The sequence below is a fragment of the Eupeodes corollae genome, chromosome 3 (assembly GCF_945859685.1).
Source record: "Eupeodes corollae chromosome 3, idEupCoro1.1, whole genome shotgun sequence".
Taxonomy (NCBI): Eukaryota; Metazoa; Arthropoda; class Insecta; order Diptera; family Syrphidae; genus Eupeodes; species Eupeodes corollae.
In genome coordinates this window covers 55,672,374-55,699,083 of record NC_079149.1, presented here as the reverse complement: position 1 = coordinate 55,699,083, position 26,710 = coordinate 55,672,374, and the positions used below count along the sequence as shown (strand labels likewise).

The following is a 26,710-nucleotide window of genomic DNA, read 5'->3' as shown; positions in this document are numbered from 1 at the left end:
GACTTTCAGCGATGTAGAGCCATTGCGTCGCGTTCAGCTGAAAGGAAATTAAGACTTAAATTTTCATTTCGAAAAGTTCATGGAGATCGTTTAAGAATGTCCTTCGGAAGGTTGACATTTTAGAATTGGTCAATGGTCAATACTGGACATTTAGACACAGAGAAATCGAATCACAGTTTCAATTTCATGTTGGTCTCCGCAACTACAGCAATGAGTTTTGTGGGGGACGCCCAATTTTGCATGCATACTATTCCTGAACTTAGACTACCTACTACCCTATTTTGATAGAGCTCAAGACAGCTTGTTAATCATAACCACCTGGCACCCACAAGGAAGGTTTAATAAGAGTATTGTTGCCAACTAAAGCGCATACTGCGTGCTCTAAGGCGCAAAGTCATGTGCCTTCAATTACTTAAACTTGACCCATGTGAGCGAATAACCCGAGATCTTTGTGCAGAATTTTTTTTTCAGATTTCTGATAAAATGTTAAGCTACTTAGATCGATGGCGAGTTAGGAGCCCTGAGTATTGTCCACTAGAGCACCAGTCTCACGAAGTTTTTTCACATACTGTTTGGGTTACGCAATAATCACATTTTGATATAAGTTTTCAATGTTTTCAAGGTTGTTCAAGTGCAAAGCAAATAATTTCGTTGGTCGTTGGTAAATTTTGGATTTCGAGATGGCAAAACAACCAATTAATTAAAACTAAACCACCCTGTTTAAATATGTTTATTAAAAATGTTATGGGGTTAACATGTCAAGCAAAACAATTACGGGAAAGATTTTCTCCATGGTGTTTTCGAATATTTGTGAATTTTCTCATACATTTTTCTAAACAAAAATCAAATATGTAATAATAAGAAATGTCACACGTTAAATGATTTATTTGCCGAACAAAAAATAAACTTACGAGTGTGATGACAAAATTTATTCTTTCGATTTTGCCTCCTGTCACCGACCGTCTCATTCTGTGAAATCACTTTTCAGAAACAATATCAATTTTCGAACTTCCGAAAACTGTGAAAGTTACGTTACTATTTATGTCATCCAGGAGTTGATTTATTAGTAATTTATTTAAGTAGTGTAAATTAAGTTCATTTTAAGGACAAGGTTACATAATATTCACAAAAAAGAAAAATAAAAAAAGAGCTCATGGACTTGAATTCATTTATGTTATAGCTTTGCATTTCCATATTTTCAAGGTTTAATGATGTCTATTCATTCACCGAAAGATTTTCCTTACAATCTGTTTTCTATTTTTTTTTTCAACCCACAAAATATAAAATAAGGCTTTTCTCTAGAAATTGCCATGAAAGGAAATGCGGCTTCGTTTGATACACACAAAAACTTTTTTTTACTCTTTTTTTGTTTGTACAGAACCTTTGGTATAGTGAATAGTCGACATTTCATAGCATACAATAGTATTTGCTGCATTTTTTAAGCAATTACTTCGGGTAAAAGAAATAGTACGGCAGGTTACCTCAGGAAATGTGTTGCTACTCGTATATATAAAAGTTCTCGTTAAATGTTTCGGTAAGTTAATAAATACTTCCGAAATGCAAAAACATTTTTGTTAACAATGTAGAGTTTTCGTGCTTGAAATAATTATTTGGGTAGGTACTAAGTAAACGTGATCAAACTAAAAACAGAAAAGTAATGACTTCTTGTATTTGTTTTTATATAATTTTGTTTTTAATATTATTTTGGATGGACGGACAATATGCGTCAACAGGTTGTCTCCATCACGGGAGTTGAACATTAAAAGCACAAATTTTGCTTTGCTAATTTGAATAAACAAATACAATTATTTAAGCAAGAATAATCTGGCAGATTTTTAGCACTATGTGAACAGTTTAAAGCAAAAGGATACGTCAAATTTTTAATACACTTTTTGCTCTTTTGGAATTAAGATCCGAAATAAGTTTGTTTATTTTTTGATTCTATGAAGGTTAACATTACTATAAAGTTTTTCACATAGTGGATATTGTACTGTTAAACCTTTTTTATTATGACCTACAGGGTTCTCTAATAAAAGGTTTCATTTTAATTAGTAATTCAATGGATATATATTTCATAATGTAAACAGTATCGGCCGATGTCTGACTCAGCAAGAATTGTAGTTTTATGAATTGTGGAACATTGGCATGAACCTTATTTTACGTGACGTTTAAGGAGATGTCTAAAGGTGTTAAATCAGAAGATCTCGGTTATTAATTGTGTCTCACTTCTGCGACAGTGAACAATGTCAGCAAATGTTTTTTGCAAAGTTGCGACTCTTTCTTTGCTTTTATAGCAACGTCTTGATAAAAATAAACGTCGTCCAATGTCCAATACAATAAATCCACATTCATGCAGATTTTTGGTAGTCCTTACTTGTCGAATGTCGAAACATGACAGCTACTAAAGTGACATTTGCCCAAATAACGCCAATAAGAAAAACAAATATACACATACATACAATAATTACAAAATTTAAAAATAAAAAATAAATTGATTTTTATTTCCTCTTCCTAGAATTTAGTATTATTCAAAATCTATTCTTTACTCTCTCAATGTTCCTACCAATCTAATTAGAAATAAGTTATTATTTATTTCTATATTTAATCCAAACGCATTTAAAAAAAAACCTATGGTATTTATTGTCTATACAAAATAAAAGTCACGGTTTAAGCATACATAAATAGAGCTTCAGCTTAAAACAAAATGAAGAAAAACTTTATTGATTTTAATCGGCTTTATATGCAGCTTCTTCTTTTGTTTTAATTTTAAATATACATAAAATAAATCTTTTTTACAGTCACCTCTTTTACTTAATCTATTATAAAGCATAGGAATGTTGCATAGAATTTTTCTTTTATTATTATTTTAATCACGTAATCAAACATATCAGGTGGTAATAGGCAAAACGTGCGTAACCAATTGTTTGTCTATTTATACATTTTTGTATCATTATTATTTTCATTCCAAACTTTATTTTTATTCGAATGTGAATTTAACTAACACACAGAAAAAAGTATTGTTTATTTTAGAATAGTTAGTAGCACAACTGATATTGTATAATGTTTAAAAATAAAAACATTTCAAACCCTGAAGAGAAATACTTACATTCAACATTATTTCACAGTCTTTTATACTGCAAATGTTTTTTTAAAATTCATTTTCTACATTGGATTGGTTTAAGAAAAATTCCTATCGCTTTCAGTCAAACTTGGTATGATACATACAAATGTTTTTATTTGAAATTTAAGTTTTTATTTACTAGCTGAACAGTACTTACGTTGCTTCTCAATATATAATTTTCATGTTGACCAATAATTCGAAAAGAACAAAGATGTAAATGAGAGTTTTGGGATTTGAATTAAACTTAATCTTGACCTTTGGACCTTCAGAACCATAAGGGTAATATAGTTTCTATTTCTGTTGGAATTCCCAAAGAAAGTTGGCAAAAAAAACAATTTTCAAAAGCTAAAAACAATGTAAATTTATAGTTTTAATAATTTGGTACTTAATTATTCAATTCTTTAAACATATTTTATAATACCCCTGAAGATGGAAAAGAATCATTTACTCAAAAAACCGCTAACACATTTTATAATGCAGGATAAATATACCTTACAAGTTTTAAAATCTAAGTTTAATAACAAAAATTCTTAAAGAAATCGAGATGCAGACAGAATGGACGCGACAAATGGGTAAAATAAAGAAAAATCTTGGATGGAAAAAAATGTATCAGTCCCTTTTTTGCTTAATCTTAAAAAAATCTGAAAAAAAACTATTTGCAAACATTGCTGTTTAAATACACTTCGCTTCAACTGAATACGCACAAACATTTTTGAAAATACTTTTTACATTTTTTCCAAATGTTGAGGGTTTTCGCGGAATCGTTTGGTGTTAATTACTCTTTTAAGATGTTAAGAAAAGATTTTCCAAAGGAATATCTAAAAACAATCAGCAGTTTTTCTTTGGCCGATTTGGAAAGCTTTCTACTAAAAAAAACTAAATATGTTATTTGAGTCCACTGAATAGGTACACATACTAAAATTGTTCTTGGATTGGATTAAAACAAGTTTCTGTTAAGTTTGGTACCATGACTTTTTATCTTATCGTAAATTGGTTGGGGCTTTTTTTTACCATAGCAATTTAAAAAAAAGGTGAAAATGGTGGTTAACCCTAAATAACTCACAAACCAACATTGTTAGAGACTTGAATTACATTTTGTATTATATATTGTACCGTGTATATTTTTGTTCAAAAATCGAATCAACGGTAATTTTTATAAATTAAAAAAAAAACTAAAAAAAAAAAATATTTGTCACCTCGAAGTTTATACGAACAAAAATTTAAATTTAAAGTTTTAAGGTCCCGGTTCAAAATCGGATAGTAAACATTTAAACAAATTAAATTTCTTTAGAAGTTCTATATCGTATTACACACGACCGCTCATAATTATACTGCTAACCTATAAACTAGTTGAAGATAATACAAAAAAGGCCGAACTTTCAGAGATTCGTTTTTTAGCCGTACATCGTGAATGTGATGTGCTTTAAACCACAATGTCTTTCCTTGTCAAAACTGTTCAAGTAGCCAGTTTCGCTTAAACCCCTAGATTATGCATTTTCTTTGTGAATGCTAAATTAAGTTCTATCTAAATAAAATATGTTATAGAAACTGACCACACTGGTATATCATTTATGTTCGTTATTGTTGCCATTTTTTACATACTGTATTTTGAAAGTATGCCAAGAGACTTTCATGACAGTTTTTAGCTACAGTTATTTTTTATTTTTTTATGAACTATCGACATCGGCATGGGAAAAGGGTTGCACCAATCAATATCACCTGAATGTGTGATGAATTGATATGAAGGTTTCGTCACTTACCCCACTAAACATAGCTATTCCATTCCATGCCATTTAAACCCCCGTCCCATCATAATATCCAGTCAGGCGACGACGAATGGTGGTAAATTTGATTAAGCACCCTTTGTTGGGTCTGATGCTTCCAGGTTGGTTGGATATAATATGGGGTTGGGGTATATGTACTATATACTGTACTGTAGAGTATAAGTTGGTTTTAATTGTTATAGCTTGTTTGCAGATATGTTGCTTCATCAGGTGCGGTGTTGGCCCGATAACTGAAGTCTTGCATAATTGAAAAAGAGGCTTTTATTGTTGCGGTTAGTGAGATTTTAATAAACATTAAAAGGTCTTCCCACTATATAACATTTAACCAACTAGAGATGTGTTTTTTTCTTTATTTTTTATTTGTATCTCCATTTCATACTTATGTATATACAGGCCCTAGGGAGAAGGGGTTGGTGATGTGATGTTGATGTTGATGAAAAAGATCTGAGTGGTTCTTCGAGTGTAATATTTAAATGGATTCTTTGAAATTGTGTATTGGGATTTTCTGAACTTTATACAATAATAAATCACTTTTATTCACATCGGTAGTTATAAATATAGCAATAGGGAAGTTCAACACTGACTCACTGACTGACAGGGGATAGGTGTCTGCATTTTGCAATTACTTTATACATATATAAGTACATATTGTGGAAGAGGAAATGTTCAACATGATGCTGTTGGTGGTATCGGTGTGGGAATACAATGTTTAACACCTTTTTCAGTTTGCGTTTCCAGATTTAAAACACTTTAGGCAAAAGTTGAAATAGAAAGTTTTTGTAAGGTCCTTGAAATACAAGGTTATCCATTTTGCGGTTTCAAAAGTAAACGTAAATAAAACACATAGACAATATTTCTGTTATGATATTTCTTTTTCATTATAAAGTTTGAACGTTGACATTATGTGTGAAACATTACATCATTTAATGACCACCATGTGAATTGTTGCAAGCATCGATTTTTTAAGGTTTTTTCGACCACTTTTTGGCACATATTGGGAGGTAGCTTGGCGAATGTCGGGTTTTAATTGCCCAAGAGTTATAGGCAAAAATACAATCTTTCGCATAGCCCCACAAAAAAAAAAGTCCAGCGGTGTCAAATCGCATGATCTTGGTTGATATCGCCACGACGAGAAATTACGTGGCCAGAAAATGTCTCTTGTAATAAAGAAATATTCGCTCGAATTGTGTGGCATATGACACCGTCTTGATTTTCTAAAAATCGCCGTCCACCGAAAAGTTGGTCAAGAACCCATCAAACGTATCTACGACGTTGTGAAAGGTTAGCTGGTTTCAGTTGTTGTGTGAGCTGGTATTAATATAGATGTAAGGTGTCGATTTAAATCAAAATACGCATAATGTGCCCTTAGACAGACTTAATTTCTGAGAACGACGAGGAATCGACACATTCAGGTCTTCAGTAATACGTCCACTTACAGCAGCGATATTTTTAGTGTTATGATATCTGTAACCAATCCATTCTTTTCAAATTTCTTCACAATTGCTTGCGTAGTTGGACGATTATGTAAACCAAAATCTCCTATTAAAGAAGCTGTGACAGAATCACCATTTTTGTAATAGGTTTTAACAATTTCTATGCGTTGTTCGATAGCTAAGCGATCCATTTTCGTAAATGTCAACTGGAAGAAAAATTGGTTTAACAAATTCCAGAACTATACTTTTTAAACCGCAAAATGGATAACCCGTAAAATTGTGGAAGTAAGGAATTTTTGAGTAAGCATATTCAACCTCTTCATTCAAGACTTAAACGTTCAAGTAGTAAGTCTCATAACACCAACGGAGATTTGTCTTGTACTTGTTAAAATTAAATTCCAAACATGTCAATTTACGGAGTAATCATTAAATAATAAGTTTATTTTTACCCATATAAGCAAATTTTAACTTACCTAATTTGAAAGTTAACAACTTTACTCTTGTTCAAACTTAAAGTTTTTAAGTATACAAAAATGTATATCTACATATGTACGTATAAAAATACAATGCTTTCTGACATCATCAAAAGGTATTTAATCGTTAATCTAAACTAAAAACAAAGTAGGTATGTGTCTAATGGTGCGTCATTTTGTTGCTGCTATATTGAAAAAAATAAAATAAAATGAAATAAAAAGCAAATATTTGGCTTTCTTCCCATATTAAATGCGATACCGATACGTAGATAGATATTTGCAAATACCTAAATTACGTAACTTTTGTATTTTATCTAAGTTTTTGTTGTAAATAAATCTACGAGTAATGTTTATAGTAAATGCGTCATTAATCTCGTAAAGAAAAATGCTGCCGGAAGGAACATAAACTTAGCTTAACTATTATTCGCATAGTTATGTATGTACATATATCTAGCTGTAAAAATACACATGTATACCTACCCTACATAAAAATAACCAATAATTATACCTCTATGAATTTTGAAAATGATACTTTCGACAGGCCGCTACTCTTAAGTAGTAAATAGAGAAAATCTGAATCACTGCGAAATGTCGAACGACATAAACGAAGTTCATAACAAAAATTCAATTTAAATGTCATCAGATAAATACATATTTTGAAAGCCTATATAAAACACACACAAAAAAGTTTGTTTTGGAAACAATAAATCTTATTACTGGGTTAAGTGCTACGTCATTTTTGTCTTGTATATTTTGTGGAATTCTAGAAGGTTTTAACGAAATTTGACAAGATTAATTGACTTAATACAATATTTTAACAGAATATAACATAGTATTTAAAATTAGCTTTAGTTATGAAAGTAAAAATGCATAGCTAAAGTTATCGATTATGAAAAATCGATAGCAAAGGCTCTTCTAATAAGGAAATGCAGGTGTTAAATTTTAAACATTTTTTAGAGACACTGTTCAAAAGCAAAGCTTGTTGTTATACAGTCTGTACGACTAAGCAACTTGCTTACAACTATAGGGTTTTCCAATAGGGACTTGAATTTAACTTTGAATTCAGTTTTCGAACACACCTTTTCGCTAATCATCGAACTTTTAATGTAAATTTATGCAGTAAATTCAACATTTTCATCATGGTAAAGTTCACGAATGAGGAACGTCTGTCAATTTTTAAAAAAACGTCTGCCTTAATTCGGAGTTGATGACCGCAACTTGTAAGAACGTTAACTCCAATTTTCGGTCGTAGTTCTGGCCTTATATATGTAGTAGACTGGTAATAACAAGTTAATTTCAAAATCTGAGTCTGCATCGCTCATACCACTTTATTCATCTTAGTTTCCAGCTACAGACGATTTATTGAAGAATCAGTTTGATGAGCGCGTTATCTCAAGAAATGGGCCAATCTATTGGCCGTCTCGTTCATGCGATTTAACGCCTCTAGACTTTTCTTTGGGGCTGCCTTTATTTATTGGCTTTGGCCTAGGAACTAGGACCTCACCCAACAAACTTCTCTAAATTGCTCGGTCCCTAGCTAGATGCATTTGTTTTCATGCGATCTACATGACCCAGCCGTCTTATTCATTGGACTTTTACCCTTCTGGCTAAGTCTACGTTGTTATACAGCTCGTATATCTCGTTGTTCCATATTCTCCTCAACTCACATTCTATGCATACGTGACCGTTGATCACTTGAAGAATTTTTCTGCATATTTCTGCAAATTATAGCAGAACGGGGATGGTAAGGGGCTTATACACTGTCACTTTGGTCGTTCGCGAGAGGGTTTTTGCTATTCAATTGCTTTCTAGCCTGCATAGGAGCTCTAGTTCTCCTATGCAGCGCCGGCCGACTTGCGTGCCTGTTGTTTGGCTATATTTGCCTGCCGACACTCCCCAAAAAACCAGGGGTTTCTTGTTTGTGGCTGCTTGAGATGTAGCGTGTCGGAGGCGGCTTCTCTGATTGCATCTTGGCAATGTTGCTACTAGTTTTTTTTACATTATACTTGTGGCTCGGTCGGAGAAGGATTTGGCGATCTCTTGCGATTAGAGCCGTTCGACGTTGTATCATTTCCAGCATCTCTCTGTTTTGTATTGGGTCACAAAACCCGAAGTGCTACCTTGGCAACAACTAGGTAGTTGTTCGAGTCGCATACTAGCTACCATGACGTTTCGCCCGCAACTTAGTCGATAAGCCTGAAATTGGAAGTGTTGTCGTGCTGGCTGTTTTTCCCGATTATTCCACCAAAAATGTCTTCTCTTCCAAGCTTGGCATTCAAATCGCCAACATCTGATTTTTCCAAGAGCTCGAAAAACATATTCTTGGTGTTGTCATCCTTCTCTTATGTGAGGATGTGGGGCATGTGCGCGTATTATGCAACTATAGCTCTAAACTTGTTGCCTATGTCTGGCTCTAATGACAGAGCCGCATCCAAATAAGCGTTGTTGGTTTTCTACGTAGCAATGAGCATAGTAAATATAGCAGTTTTTCATCCTCTTTTTGCCCGGCGCATCCTATCGTATTTCTTGGATGGCGGTAATATCTGCTTAGTAGCAGTCAAGGCCTCCGCTAATTCTTCGGCTACAATATTTGTGTATAATTTATTTTTCTAAAAAAAACTCATTCCTTATGAGTCTTCACTTTCCATAAATAAACCCTTAAAGAATGCTGAAGTGTTAATGCTAAAACGGTTCTTAACAGAAAAAGAATTTCTAGTCTAAAAAATATAAAAATAATGTCAAAAACGGATATTTCTGAGTTTAAGCGCACAATTAAAATAGGAGTGTGAATTCGGAATCAGCACTAAAACTTAACTCTAAATCGAATTATTCAAAAACTTGTTTCCAGTCTTTTGAAAACATCGGAGAGTTAAATGAAGCACAATTAGTCATATCATAATTAATGAAAAATAACGAAAACTAAGGCCCTATTTTTCAGTGCAAGATCATCCTAGTTTTAGAGTTACACTCGAGGTTACTCCTGAAACATGAGTTTCAGTCTATTATAATCTCGTGCAGTTAACTCTGAGTGAACCCTTCAAATTTGGTGAGTTAACTCAGGTTTAAATAAAAATGTTTTTGACAGATACTGAAATTGTAATTGAAAAGTTTTTTTTTATTTATTTGTGCTGAACAATGAATATTTTTTTGTTATATTTAGACTCTGTACTGAATGATTGAGTTTAACTCTTTTGAGACGAAAAAGACCTACCAGAACGTTTTAATTTATTTGGAGAATCCTTAATTTATTTTGAATAATAAAAAAAAATGAGATTAAAAACAACGGTTGTCAACAAAAATATAAAAATCTATTGATTTCGATAGTTTTTTGACAACTGAATTGATAACTTTTGAGTGATAACAAACTATAATATCACTCATAAAGTTAACAATAAACCCCCGTAAGTTAACTCTATATCAGGATTAACTAGCACTTGGTTTTACAAGGTGCTAAATCAGCATTGAAAAACTAAGTCTAAGTAAGATCCTAAACTCATTTAAACTGTATCTAGAAGACAATGATTTGAACCTTGCAAAACCAACATAGAATTTATTGGAAAAGGATGTGTTATGTTTTAACTTAAACCTATGTAATTTGAAAGATGAATTTAAAAGCTAATACTCTAAAAAAAAGTATGCTTTTGTTTGTAAAACAGACAAACAAAAGTTTTTTGTATTATTAAAATATTGTTTCCGTTTTTTTTTGTTTGTGGAATTTTGCCTCTTGTTTAACATAACAATAATGTTAACTCCTTTTTTTGGTAAAAGAATAGAATTAAAATATATCTTTTACAGCATATATACATACGTTATATGTGCATAAATGTAGTTGCCTATGTATATGATAAGGCATTAAAAACTGCAAAATTAAATCACAAAATACGTTCTATCTTAAAAGCATATAATTTTCATGTGAAAATTATAGTTCCCTAGTGAATTTTTCGTTTTAAAGCTAACTTAATTAATCAATTTCTTTATACTCAATTATTAGTTTGTCATTTGAATTGGTAGTTTGAGTGCATTATAACTACACCCATGAATGAACTATATACCTTTTAATTTATTTTACATGCAATTTTTATATTAATACAAAAAAAATGGAACTAAAGATTTTAATCAAAATGAACATGAAAATGGGAAAACTTTACTCATAGCTTCTCGTATTTGTAATGCATGTTGATACTTTCACTTTTTCGAACGTCTCGTCTCGTCATCATTAAATCCGATTAAAAATTTAATTTTAATATTCTAAAATCGTGGGTGTTCACGTTGACTCTTATGATATTTTCAATAATAATTATACTCATGTAAGCTAATTCGTTTGTCAATTTCACGCACGGGAAATTTTCATTTCCCAGGAAAGTAGAAAAGCATGACATTTTTTGGCTTACTAGGAAAATTTTGCTAGTGATTAGTACTATAAACATATTGTTTTGGAATGTGAAAAAAATATCAGAAAATTTTCTTAACAAAATATGGCACATTAAAAGCTTGCGTTCAGTGCATGACATTGCTTGCTGTGAAAGTGAACAAGAATTCAAAAACAAAGTCTATGTTTTTTTTGGACGTGCGATTTTCAATTCTACAATATTTTTATCGGAGTTGGACTTTTTAAAAACTGTCACATGATTTATACTCAGATTGGTCTTCCAATTCATAATAATTAGACTTACTCTTGAATAACGTTTTCCAAATATTGTAAATTTATTACCAAAAAAGGCACTACCTGTGATTCAGACAACTGAACAATAATTTTTTGAAAGAATATTTTAATGAGTGTATTACCTCGCGTGTCTTGAGCTTGTGGCGTGGCCTCCAAGATCGTTCGATTTAACACCCCTGAATTTCTTTTTCGTGGAGGTATGTGAAGTCACTTGCTTCGCTGATAAGCTCAAGAAGAACATTCGGTGTATTATTTCTGATATTTGGTCCCAATTTTCGAATTCGATGAACGAAAGATAGATTGTAGCATAGCGCACCATTCTAGACCATCCAGAACTTGTACATATCCATATCTTCAAACCACTACACAATGCACACGAAACTGTTAAATTTTGGGAATGCATTTAATTATTGACAGTGTCGATATTGGCGTACGGTAGATGCGGCAATTTTGTTTCTTAAAGTCTTCACTGAGTTATAAATGTTTCTCTTAAGAAAAGATGATTTTTAACCAAAAATCGTTGTACAAGGTCCGTAGGTCAAAACTTCGAAGCAATAGCCAGGCGCATGGTCCCATGCTTTCAATTGATGAGTCAAATGGACCTTGTAAATAAAAAATCCTAGATCTTAGTGCAGAATTGTCATCAGTGGCGGGTTCATGTTTTTCGTTACGGTGTTCAAACATCAACATGATACAAAGATTTTGATTGGAAAATAGCTGTCAGTTTAAAAAAAACACTAGATGGCGCATCTTTTATTTTTGTCCTAAGTACAAATACCAATTTTAACATTTACCTTCATAAGCTAATTGATAACCCGAAAATGCATCAAAAATGCATCGATTGGAAGACATTAAGATCCATTGATTGGAAGACATTAAGATCTCTAACAAGGAAACATTTTCAGCATTTTAAGCGAATCAATCCCCATAAAGGTTCTACCCCATAATTAATCTATTTTTGGTATCACACTTGATGATCTGTTTAAAAAGAAAACGTTGACCTTACTCCACAACGTCATCCAAACGCGCCTACCAAGAGGTACCTATATAACAGGATCTGTTTCTCCCAATCAATGAGAACTCTTGATCTCATACCAATATGACATAGTTGTTTGATTTCTGAACGATTTTTGATTGTAACACATTCACTTAAATATTATAAATAGAATTATCAATGAAGCTTGCACTATCAGATGAGATATTGTATCTTACTGTGTAAGTTATGAAGAAATTGATTTGAAACCCACTTTTCAATTTTCGATTGAAAGAATTAATCTGTCATTGAATCTTCATTAACTTATTTTTTGTTTCATTTACCTACATTATGATGTTCATTTTTTTCTGAGGAGAAAAAATGGAATTTAGATAGCTCTGATGGACTTACGAAAGGAACTGCAGTATTTACATAGGCGAAATTTTTGTGGCTGTTCGGTGATGATGTGAGGCGCTTGATCTTCAAAGGAGTGCCACAAAATGCAATTCACTTGATCGAATATTCTAGTTCTACTACCCTGAGCAAATTTTGATTTTTCAGCAGGACAATGCTAGAATCCATACCAGTAGACAAAAAAGTATTGGTTAGAAATAAATTCTATTAATTTAATGAATTGGCCAGCATGCTGTCCCGATGTTAACCCTATTAATAAATTCGGGGAGTCCTTGTTAGGAGAATATAGTATGCAGAAGGAAAAACATATGAGACGATATCAGAGCTCAAACAGGCTCTCCATTAGGAACGGCATTGAGCCAGAACTGTTGGCTTACTTTGTAAAATCTATTCTTGCCAAAGGTTTCCAAATCAGTTATTAATTTCGTTTTTAATTTATTTTCATTGCCGCTTTAATACGTGGTTTATACTTTTGAAACACTTTGTTATTTTTGTATTATTAAGAAATTAACACTTGATATGTTTTTGAAATTAATTTGTTGTTGCAATAAGTTGCTATGACCATTACTATTTTTTCCTTTTTTTTTTTTTTAATTGTGTGTAAACAACATCAAAATTTAAGATTTTTGAACTGCGATATAAATATGAAACGTACTGTAGTTTGATTCGTAAGAAGTTCACAAAGAAATGGTTATTTCTAAATCCAAACGGAAGCTCGAAGTACGAGTACCTTCAATAATGGTTACATTTTTAATTTGCTGTTTACTATTATTGTATGTAACAACTTCTGCATGAAACAAATTATCATGTCAAAGCAATAATTTTAACTTGAACTTGAATTAAAACCAAATGCCACGTGAACTTTACCCATATAAATGATTGATACTTTTTTCAACTTAAAAAAACAAGAAAAAAAGCAAATGCAAATATAAATGATTGATACAAAATGCAAGAACTTCTTTTTATTATTATTTCATAAAGTACAAACAAAAATGTTTCACTAGGTATCTACCTCCACCAGTTTTGCCATATCAACGCCCCCTTTTCACAATAGGAACCTGCCAGGGATTATAAGAACTAAAAAAAAAACTGCTGCATTTTCTATGAACCTAGATATACCTAAATAAGACTACACAAAAGACCTCTATAGGTATATATGATACATGCAGAGGCAGTTCAATTAAAGCCAAGCGCAACTCTTTGAATATGCATGAGGTTTATAGACAAAACCAAGAATTTTCATGTGAAACTCTAAGAAGGTCAAACTATGTGTTATGTCTTATGTACGTGTTTAGTAGGAGCTGTCAAGGACATCTCACTTAAAAATCAATATACAATACACAATGCAGTCGAACCATCACTACACCTTCTTTCCAGTTCCTTAAAAAAGGGTTACTTATAAGCATTCTGTCTCCAATTCTTAATTTATCTTTATAGACAAGTCTGGTAGTTGTCGATTTGTAACTATTTACCTTCAATCCTGATGTGTACAATATACTTTTTACTGTACATGTACATTATACAGTACATGTGCAATTGGGCTCGATAGAGCACGTACACAAAATTTGTCCATCGAATCGTTCTTTTTTACAGGAGGCTGAGGTTTCAATTAGGCCGCAATATTACATAAAATTGCACCATCATCAGAGTTATATCAAGTGAGTGAGTGGGAGAGAGGCTCAGGAGGATAGATGTTTTATGAGAAAATTTCCAATTTGGTGAGATGGGTTATTCTGGATATAAATGTACATAATATAGATATATGTAGGTACATAAACGGATTGGACATTGGCCAACTTAAGATTGTCGTAGATATATTATTGCCTTGGCATTTACCTATAAACCTAAAATTTACCAAAGTTTTGAAAAAAAAAACAATATTTTATAAATACCTACATATGGTGACCTACAGCTGCGGTCAAAGAAATAACCTCGTAGAACATCATCAACTTTATATAGTGAGAGAATTGATTTGACACTTCGAATACAGTTGGCTCCTGTTAAATCAATTTCAAGCCTTTTAAACATTTCAAGTTCAATCCTTCAAATTTCCAGGGTATTTTTCAAATCTTGCCATTCAAATTAATGTTAGTCTCTTTGATTTTCCATAACAGCTGTTTCAACCTTTACATAGAGCTTACAAGCCTTTGAAAATAAGGAACAACGATTTCCAGAAGTTCTAAACGATATACCGGAACTTTTTTTCTTAATTTAGTTCGCACTGACACAAGTCCAAGATTTTTAATCGACGGCTGTGCAAGCTGTTCAATAATATAACCTTTGTTACCCTGAAAAATGTCTTGGTCAGTTTTATGTTAGAAGACCTACTTCAACGACATCTTCTTAAGAAACATCTCATCCTCCAGTATCCTAACATAAAGATGTTATTCAATGTTTTCTAAGAAACTGCCCATGTATAATCGTTTTGTATGTTATTTTTGCTGTTGAGTTCGCTATCTGGCGGTCTTCTAACGTTTGGAAAACTCTTACACACAATAAAGCTTTGCTTTCAAATGTTCAATAAAACATCTGTCCCACAAACTTTTGAATCGTTAAAAATATTACGAGTTTTACTTGTGAGCTATTTTTTTGACGCCAACTGTACATGTATCCATTATATACTCTTCATGAAAATACAAAATTATGAAAAATATTTCGATTTAGTACATTGCATTTCACACAGGACACGTGTGGTTTAATAATAAAGAAAGTATCAGCAAATAGCCATTTTGTATCGAAACCAGTAATGAGGTCAGGTAAAATTTTATGACCACCGTTATGAAGATATTTAAATAGCTGGATTACACGTAAGTGTATATTGGTTTGATAAGCCTCATATGAAATATAACTTTATTAAAAAGGATAGATTAAATATTTTCAGTATCTTATTTCAAAAAGTTCTTCATAGTTGTAAGCCTTTACCCGGAAAACATATGTAAACCTTTCAAAGAAAAGTGAGCATTTATGCTAAAGTGGTTCTTGACAGAAAAACGGAAAACAGTATAAAAGCAATGTTTGTACTTATTACCAATTCGTAGTCTTAAGGACATCAAGATTTTGAAGGACATCCAAAAATAATGTTAAAAACGGGTATTTCTGAGTTTTTGTGTATACAACTAAAATTGGTATACGGAATTTGTACTAAAATTTCACTCTTAAAGGAAATGTTCAAAAAAGAAAGGAATTACTTTCAAGGTTTTTCCAAATTTTAGAAAGAGCCAAAAGAAGAAAAAAAAAGTCATCTTATAACTAATTAGAAATTATACAAACTTGGTCAGAGACTACAATGATTCAACAAAGGATTGTATGTTTCATAATCATGATGAATTTTGTTGCCTTAAAAAACGATTTTTGGTTGTTTTTAGCGATATTCGAAACCATGGAATTTGGATCCTTTAAAAAAGTACTGGTTTTTTTTTCTGCGGCATTAATTTTGTCTAATTTTCAGATTCAATTAAAACTTAGATACAAGTTAGTGTTGTCAGTCAGAACTCGTAGTATACAACATTTTGCGTTTATTTTTGTTCTTCTCAAAAACTTAAAAATAATTTCATATAAATAACTGATAAATATCACATTTCTTGCTCATGTTATAAATCACCTCAAATCAAACTTTCACTTTATTTTGTGTGGAATTGATGAAATTTGCAATCTTATAGTTCTATTCATAAAAAGTGGTCTTAAAAATCATAAATCATCCTTTCGATTATCAAACAGAAAATGTGTGCTCTTTGTTATTTCTGCCAACTTACAACACGCACACATTAATGACTGAACAATTTATTTATGTTTTATGTTATAATATTGCTATTAAATATTTATCTTTATTTTCAAAACAACAATAATAAAAAAATAAACTTCCAACAACTAATTTTCTATTCAAAAAGAAAGTGTTAGTGTTAATTGGTTCCCTTATATCACGCATATGTCATAGTTAATAACTCGCTTTGACTCTATACGACAATAAATCAATTAGAACCACATCACGGAATAGATTAAATTGATTCTGTCATTATAAACTTTTATATCATTAATAAATTATTCCTATTCAAGAATTATAATTATAGATATTTGTCACAGACAATGTAGTCTATTGGGTGGATTTTGTATGTCAAGGTAAAAAGCGGAGGTAGACTGTAATTCAAAAACAAGGTAAATGGGCTTAAAATGTAAAAATATGTATATATTTTTCTCACTTTAAGGAAATTGATTATTAAAGGAAAATTGAGTCAAGAAAAAAAAACTATTTAGTTGGGAGCAATTTTATACCCAATTAAATTGAAATGTTAAAACTTTAAAGTATTTCATGTTTGCAAAAACTTCCAAACAAATGCGGGAAACATTTATCTTATTTATTTACACAATCTGTAAAGTTGTTATAATTTATAGGTTCCGAAACATGATTATTTCATATTCCAAAACTATACCAAGAAAATAGGCCATATCCAATGATACCCAAAAAAAATCGATTACGTATTGTTTACAAATTCAATGTTTTCTTATTTTTTTAAATTATTAAACTGTTCTAAGATTTTTTATTTGATTTTTATTGTTTTTTTCTTTTATTTCAGAGAGATGCGACTTGATTCTAACTCAAATGAAGATTTCAAATCCCTAGGTGCTAAAATTAACGTAAATATGTGTGAATATGTATCTTATATAACCAATTTTAACAATTTGTTTTCTTACTTTTTTTTCTCTAGAAAATAAAAATAGAAACTTTATCAAAGTGGGGCGGATTGGAAAAGAATCTTACAACACTGCCCGCAACCAATTACTCAAGTGTTGTTCTCCCACGTCATAGCACTAGTCCTTTTCCTGTATCCGACAATATTAATAGTCGTTTAATAATTTGGTACAACCTCATCACTTATGAAATATATTCATTTCTTTTCATCTCGTCTCTTCTCGTATTAAAACTTTTTCCTCAATTTACTTATTTTAGGGATGGTGATATAACACTTCTAGAAGTCGATGCTATCACAAATACTACAGATGAAACTCTGACCGAAAGCAATATCATATCAGATAGAGTACTAGCTGCGGCAGGCAACCAGCTCAAGGACGAACTCCAAAATCATATTAAAGGTTTTTTGTTTAGTTTAATTTTGAAATTGAAATACCATAATGGCTAGACAATCACTTATAAGGCTAAATTAAATTTATTTTGCGCTTTCATGCTTGTTTCACAGAGTGCCGCACTGGGGAAGTTCAGGTAACAAAGGGTTACAACTTGCCAGCGCTTTATATCATTCATACTGTTGGGCCCATTTATAAAAACAAATTTAAAACTGCTGCAGAAAACACATTGCATTATTGTTATAGGTGAGATTTGAACTTTTTATAAGTTAAAAAAGAGTATTGTGTGTTTCTAACTATAGAGAAAAACAACTAAAAACCAATTTTGTTAACTTTTTGTTTTTTGTTGTTCGTTTAAAAAACTTAATTTATTTTAAATTAAAAGATTCAAATTATTTCCCTGTTAAAAAATAAAACTTTTCATCAATTTGAAGTGCATTTTTTTAACTACAGGTAGCTACTCTATAGTTTATAACTAACTATTCATAAGAGTCAGCCTCGGAAAATCCATTTGGCTTGGTCTAAATATGTTTTTTTATTCTTGTGTATTTCATGACTTTGAATGTCGGTCTATTAAGCTGAAGCGGTGGCGTCCTATTTGCTCTAGATTTTTGTTTTGTTTTTATTTCAGTACATGACATTTATATCAATAGGGCGTAAATGTTAGAAGTATAGAAGAGATTTCTTTTGTTAGATGCCCTCGTTGAAAAGCCCGCAAATGTGTTCATCACAAACTCATGAACTTTGATGCACAATGAAAATGTTACGGTCGAGTTGAAATGATGTTCGTATGCCCGCAGCAATTACCACCTCTTTTATTTTTTTGTTTTGTATAAATCCTGTTTTACAAGTATGGGCTTTAGGCACATTCTTTTCAGGGCATATTTTTTTGTCAACCGATGCATAGCTTTGACATGACATTCAAAATATTAGAATTTTCATTTCGGAAATAAGAAATTGTTGATGAATTTTTTTATTGTGATTTGTGTCAATTCATCAATTTGTGCTCTGAAATTGCTTTAAAAAATATTCAATGTTTCATAGTTTATTTTTGTATTCAATTTTTGATTAAATTCTTGAAAACAGATTTAAAAATACCATTCTTCAAGTTTCCTTAATATATTATGATAAAAAATGTTTTTAAAAAATGCGTCAATCTTAATTAATTTTAAATTTGTGATTTTTTAATGACATGTGTTAAACAAAAATATATAAACAAAACTTTTAAAGTATTTCTCAATTAAGGAGTCTTGGCCATTTTCTCAAATATTTTTTCAACGTTCTGAAGGTGTACTTTTACCTCCTTATATATATACTTTCTCATAGAAAACCAAATTGAATCTTTTGATTTTAATTATTTTTAATCCGTTATAGTTAAATGTGCTGAGTTAATTTACAAAATGTTTGCCTACTTAAGCTGAAAAAACCTTTCGACATTTTATCATAAGGATTCGTGAGACCCTCCTATATGCAAACTTTTCTTGCTATAATCTAACTGCTTCTGAAAATTCTGAAGTATAAACGAAAAGACTTAAAGTTAATGCACTGTGTAACTTCTAGAGTTAGCTAACTCAGGTCTAAGTGTGTATTGTATTGTGGTCTTTTTTTTAGTAATATTGTTTTATTTTCTCTAGGTCTAATCCTTTGTTCTAATATTTTACAATGGCGGGTTCCTTCAAATTCAACCATTTCTAAAATCAGTGCTCTATCAGATACCCACATAAACCTGATATTTTTAACTTTCCATAGGAAGTTATTGTAATGGGTCCGATTTGTCAAATCGAAAATTTTGATATTTCTCGAAATTTCAAGGTCCCTAAAGTCGAAATAAAAGATTTTTAGAAAGATGTATGAGCGTGCGTGTGTAACGTTCGTACGTCCGTACGTTCGCGACGTTTTTTTCGTTGTACATAGCTCAAGAACCAGAAGAGATAGAATAAGGCAGAAAGATGCGTGGGTGGTTTTTTTTACCATAGCAGTTTGAAAAAAGGTGAACATTTTGGTTAACCCTATATATCTTACGAACCAAAAACGATAGAGACTTGAATTAAATTGTATATAATATATTGTAACGTAATATCAAAGAAAAATATCCATTTAACGTTTTTTTTATAAATAAAAAAAACTGAAGAAAAAAAAATTGCCACTTCCAAAATTTTACGACCAAAATATGATTTGATCTCCAAAACAATTTTGTGCAACGAAGAATAATGTTTTTGACATCTAATAAAATTTTGAGAAAAATCGAATTGACACTTTTTTTTCATAAAAAATAAAAATCTAAAAAAACATTATTCAAAGTTTTTAAAAATTGAATATCGATTCAAATACCTTTTCATAAACTTGAAAAACTTTCTTATAAGAAATATTGTATTCAACATTCTGAAAAATGTTGAGAAAAATCAAATTGACAGTTTTTTTAAAAAAAATAATAAAATTTGGTAAAAATTGAATTTCGAACCAAATATCTTTTCAAAACTTTGATATATTGGCTTTAAACAACTTTTATCTTTTAAAAAATATTGTTGTCGACATTCAGTACAAAAAAATAAAAACCGACAAAAAATTAACAAAAGTTGGTAAAAAATGATTTTCGACTCAAATATATTTTCAAAAATTTGAGATAAAAGCTTTTAACTTATTTTTACTTATAAGAAATATTTTTTTAACATTAGGACAAATTTTGAGAAAAATCGAATTGACAGTTTTTTTATAAAAAATAAAAACCTAAAAAAAATGTATACAAGTTGGTAAAAATTCATTTTCGACTCAAATATCTTTTCAAAAATTTTAAATATTGGCTTCAAACTAATTTTATTTCACAGAAAATATTGTTTTCGATATTCAGTAATTTTTATATAAAAATCCAACAGTCCGTTTTTTCATAAAAAATAAAATCTACGCAAATTTGGTAAAAATTGATACGAGTACATATAGACAAACTTTTAAGCAAGACAAATCGACAGACGGGATGAGAAGTTATCAGTGTGGGTTGCATCCCAGCCTCTTTTAGATTTCTTTTTGAAAGCCCAGTTCTAACAGAATCGTATCCGGACATCCTATCTACCTGAGATTAAACGCAACCAATATCAGATATTGCTATATACATGTATATTTTACTGTTAGCTTTTTTTAATTTGTATATTATTCTTTTTTCAAATGTAAGCCTTTGAAATGATATTTAAGATTATTAGAATTCTGAATGTTCAGAATTTGTATATCTGTAAAAGAATTGAAAATCTGCTTTACTTTACTTTCAATGCTTTCAATAAGTTAGTCAAGTGACCTGACGCAGTTATGTAAACATTATTTTGGCCACTGTTGAAAAGTGTTTCGTATCGCGAAAAATCCCATATTTTAGTTGTTTCTGTGTTTTCCAAGATATCGTCATTCAATGTGCTTTCTTGATCTTGCCCTAATTCTCCGATTCCATCGCCATTCTCAGAAACGCGCTACTAGCATCACGATTTGATCTCAATACAATCGTCGTATGTGAGTAATTGACGATTGAGTTTTGCACAATTCTATTCAAAAAGATGTTTAAGAAGTAGGATGACATTTTTGACAATCAAAAACATCAATGACATCTTTTAAGACTTTTATATAGCACCCTATATTCGTTCTGCACAAACGGACAAGTTTGACAGGGATGCCAAAACTAGAAATGGCTCTGTAGAGTGCATCTCTATAGATACTGGCATACTGTTATCGATTGATGGTGGACTTTCCTGGGGGGTCATTCCGTAAAACGATTATCATTAAACGATAGCGTTTTGACGATAATATTAAACATAAATAACTTAGATGTTGAAATTATCGTCAGCGTCAAAAAATAGTCGGTAAGTTTGGTAAAAAGCAATTTGTTGCAAATTTTCACAACTTCCCATAGACAAAAACCAAGTTTAATAACATATTCAAGTTATTGAACAATCCTTATCTTTCGTTGAGTTCATTTTTACTTTTCAGTTATCTCACATTGAAAACGATAGACGAGTCGATAGTGAAAAAGTTACGTGAAGCAAATTATTGACGATATCATTAATGATAATCGTTTTGAATATTAGGACATGACTTTAGCTTCAGAAACTTTATTGGACTTCACATGATATATTGCTATCTTCAATTATTCTTCGAGATAGGGTTAGAGAATTTTTGTTCTGCATCGGTTAAGTTGAATGGTGTTATCTCTCTTGCAAGGGAATTCGGTTCGTCATTTTTCGTGATTTGTCTGTCCCTAATGGTTCCCAGCTGGTACCTACTAATTGTAGCTTATAAATATATTTTTAAACCTGTGATTCACCCTTTAACAAAAAAAGTTATAATCTAATGAAAACTTTCAACAAATAAAATATATACCAGACCTAGAGAGTTGACAAAAAAGCTTTGCTTCAGTACAAATCCAACAAATAGATGTTCAAAAATGTTTCCTTTTCATAAATATTTGGCATATTTTTTGTATTTAAATTTTTATTCTTGAACTGACTATAGAAACACATTCTGAGCTAAATTCTAAAATTCTGATATTTTTAATTTTTGACAATATTGTTGAGCTTTTTTCTGAACCAAAGTAGATAACCATTAGGTACTAAAAGTTAATGTGTCTAGAATTAAAGCAAAACATTTCCAATTTGACTTCCGTTTTTGAATTAAATATTTACTGCTGTAGTTTTTATTGTTCGAATCGCTTTTATGATCATAATTATAGTTTGCTTTTAATAACGATCGGCCATTTAAATGAACCATTTTAATACATTGGTTAGATATATATCCCTTAACTGTTGCTCGACATAAATATAAAAATAAAAGGCAACAAAAGTTGTCATAATATAATCCTAGAATTTAAAATATAAATCAATTTACATATTTGTAAGCTATTTGTTTCAAATTTTTAATCTAATTTATTTTTGTATTTCAGAAACGTTCTATACAAAGCAAAAGAACTGAATCTTAAAACAATCGCTTTATGTAATATAAGTACAATTCAAAGGAACTTTCCAGCGGATTTAGAAGCTCACATAGCATTACGTTAGTAGTATTTTCCTGAATAATTTCAAAACATGTTTAAAACATTAATTAAAAATATTTTCTATTTCAGGTACTATTCGTAGATTTTTAGAAAGATTTCAATCGGAAATTGTGATATTGTGTGTTGATGCACACGAACGTGGTATCTATGAAGTATTAGCTCCATTATACTTTCCAAGGGATCAACTAGAAGAAAGCACAGCACTTTGGCAATTACCCAAAGATATTGGTGGTGAATTTGGTGAACCTCATCATCCAGATCGGCAAATTCGTATTATTCGTAATCCACAACATACTGTTAAAATGAGACATAGTAAGTTTTTGTTTTTTTTATTTTTAAGCAGGTACATTTTTTTTGTACTGTCCCGCTTTTGGCTTATCAGAATTTATTTCGATAAGATAAGATAAATTGACGTTTTACGATTGGTATTATGGTGAAGGAATACAAAAAATTGATTCAGACGCTATCGTTCTATCTACATGAAAGCTAAGTTTTATTTAAAATAAACAATTAAGATTGTTGTCGTGTTTCTGTGAAAAAATATCTTTCTTGAATCTTTAAACAAAAAGAAGTTTGTTAAAATAGTGACAATTTGCAGTACTAATTTAAAACATACAAGTAAGCAAAATGTTCTGACTGTATTTTCTACCCAAATTCAAATGATCTCATACTAAAAATTACTAGTTCTTTGCGTTTTGTTATCTCTCAACAAGAAAATAATGTTAATTTTTATAGTGAAACCGTAGTAAATCTATTTTTAAGGAAATATCCGGTCAGTCGAGTGTTTGAAAATGTAACTAGAACCTGAAATAATATTAATAATTTTTCAAATAACTTAAAAGCTTTTTTTTTAATTTTAAGCAGGTTCTGAAATAAGATAATTGTATTATCTTATTTTTTTCTGTAAAACCTTCAAAAAATATAATGTTCTTAATATATTGCCCTAATTTGCACTTTAAATTTTAAACTTGCTTAAACATATTTATCCTATATTTGTATGTGACATACCTTAATGACTGTGGTTCAAGGTTCAATCCCCGCCTATGCTTGCACGGGTACTGCCTCTTGCAAAAAATTGACAAATCTTCCAAGATTAACTCTAGTCATGATGCTTCTCAAATTTGCTTTAGCCCTCCTCCATCACTAACATTACTCGCACATAGCTATAGTTGGGAGTTATAAGTCACAAGGTCCTGGTTCTCTACGAACTGTTGCGCCATTTAATTCATTGTTTACCTACATAACAGTGTTAAGTGCAAAAAGTAAAAGCCTTTAAGAATAACAGAAACAAACAACATCGCAATAAATATTCCAACGTTTCTTTGAAAGTGGTTCAGAAAGATAATATAATTTTGCATTGATAATAAGCAATTCAAACAAAAAAAATTTTTAAATGATGTGCTATCTTTATAATCTTAACCGGCACGCCTCTTTTCAATTGTATATACTAAAGCCCTAAGCTTTCTACGAAGCATCTGATGACCAGTTTGCCGAATGGCAGGGCTCACAAATGCATTTTTATGCTTTTAGTAGACTAAGCACAGGGTTTTAAGAGCAGCAAATTAGGTTTTAGACCACCCTTACTAGCATAGAAACATTCAAAGTGCCGAACTATTTGTTTGAAAGATTTGACCAAGATAATGGGCAAGTTCAGGCAACGTACATTTTGACCAAGGCAACTAGTTAGTTTTTCAAGTGTCATGAATTTCAAATTCAGAACTTTACTTTACAGACCTCTAGTTTTAGTTCTTAGTACAAAAACTACCAAAATCATTATTGTCTACAAAACACTCCTCAGACAAGCTACAAGTCGTAATTTGGCTATAGTAGACAGACAATAACAAGTTTAGTGCGAACATTTGAGACATATCAAATAATCCAAATCAGTCAATTCCACGGAGGCCGTTTTCAAAAATTAGACATAGCTCAGACCATTTTATGGTGTATTTGACATAAGGAGCTTGGTTAACACCCATACAAGATCAAGAAGACTGAACAATTGAAGCCGTTTGCAGTGACACGTTCTGTGAGTTGTCAAGTCCGTATGGGAAAACCCTTTATCCGTTTTAGGTTCTAGGCTTTATTTTCTTCAGTTCAATACAAAATTATAACGAATTCCAATAAAAGTTTTGTATCTACTTAGTTACAAGCAATATTCAGTTCAAATGGAGAATCATTGTTACATTTTTTACATAAAAATTATAAATGTTATACTTTACGAAAATCCGTCACTTTTGTTTTTATAGACAAAAACTTTTTACTGTTATTTTTAACTAAAAATATATTTATTACTACTTCTTTTCAAGTGATCCATAACTTAGAGATAATGTCAGACAATTATACTTCCATGTGAAGTTAATATATCACAAATTGTTTTGTGGAATCAAAACGCAACTCTTTTTCACTGCCTATTATAATTATTTAATTTAAATTTTCATAAATAGATCTATATTTTTAGCCTGGGTAAAGGCAATTAATTAAATGAAGGAAGGTGAACAATTTTGCTCTTGAGGATTTAGTGTTATAACTCCTAAATAATTTTAATGTTATATTTGTGTCATAGAAGATATCGACAAACAACATTAAAAAGTTCCCAATTCTTGTATGATTTTCTGAAAATTCTAATTCGCACAAGGTAAAATCACAAATCGGCACAGGAAAACATACTGAAGATAAGATGAGATAAAATAAGATAAGATAAGATAAGATAAGATAAGATAAGATAAGATAAGATAAGATAAGATAAGATAAGATAAGATAAGATAAGATAAGATAAGATAAGATAAGATAAGATAAGATAAGATAAGATAAGATAAGATAAGATAAGATAAGATAAGATAAGATAAGATAAGATAAGATAAGATAAGATAAGATAAGATAAGATAAGATAAGATAAGATAAGATAAGATAAGATAAGATAAGATAAGATAAGATAAGATAAGATAAGATAAGATAAGATAAGATAAGATAAGATAAGATAAGATAAGATAAGATAAGATAAGATAAGATAAGATAAGATAAGATAAGATAAGATAAGATAAGATAAGATAAGGCTCAAAAAAGGACATAAATCAAACGCATTTTCTAGTATTAGCGAAGCAGTTTCAAATTTGAATAAAATCCTTAATAATTGTTTGGTAAAAAATCTATATTTAAAGTAATCAAGAAATAAAAACTAAAGCCACCCTTTACTGCATGAAGTATATTTCCGTAATTTACACTCCCTTCTGCAAACTTCATTTGAACTCAAATCTCTTGGTTTTCCATCTTTTTTCTTAGCTTCGATCCAATCTTACCTCGAAAATAGATCCTACCAAGAAAAAATTAAAAATTGTTTTTCAGAACTTTTGTTGCTCAATCTGAAGCCATGATGATCATTTCTCTTCTTCCTTGTTATAAACGACGCACGTATTGTCTTGTTTATGAAATTCTCATTTTTTGAAGATTTTCAAAATAATAAAGATCGTATAGTTTTACTGCATGATATTGTTAGTTTTACCCTTCAAAATGCGAGACGATAACTCTCGCTTAAAAATTAAATTCAATTTCAATTTCAAATTTCTTTATTCTTATTAACAAAAAAACTACATGGTAATCCTTAATAGCTTATATATAAATAAGAACAGTTAGTGCCATAATTTATTTAAGAAAAAAATAGTGTAAATGGCACATCTAATTAATACATTGTTTGTGTGGGGTGTACAATTAAAGGTTATTACAATTAAACAATATTATTAAACATTA

General features: G+C 30.6%; 1 protein-coding gene across 2 annotated transcripts in view; it reads left to right on the top strand.

Annotated features, from left to right (window-relative positions):
• The window catches only part of LOC129949832 (protein GDAP2 homolog), a 102,143-nt gene that overhangs the window by 24,932 nt on the left and 50,501 nt on the right, over positions 1-26,710 (top strand). Inside the window, exons 2-7 of one of the 2 annotated variants that reach the window (XM_056061494.1) lie at positions 17,433-17,493; positions 17,565-17,716; positions 17,807-17,949; positions 18,054-18,186; positions 22,856-22,965; positions 23,036-23,278. In XM_056061494.1, the coding sequence (XP_055917469.1) occupies positions 17,437-17,493; positions 17,565-17,716; positions 17,807-17,949; positions 18,054-18,186; positions 22,856-22,965; positions 23,036-23,278 (838 nt within the window). In that variant the 5' untranslated portion in view covers positions 17,433-17,436. Of the gene's footprint in view, positions 1-17,432; positions 17,494-17,564; positions 17,717-17,806; positions 17,950-18,053; positions 18,187-22,855; positions 22,966-23,035; positions 23,279-23,451; positions 23,585-26,710 lie in introns of those variants that run through there. The other variant, XM_056061497.1, reaches the window with a different exon arrangement.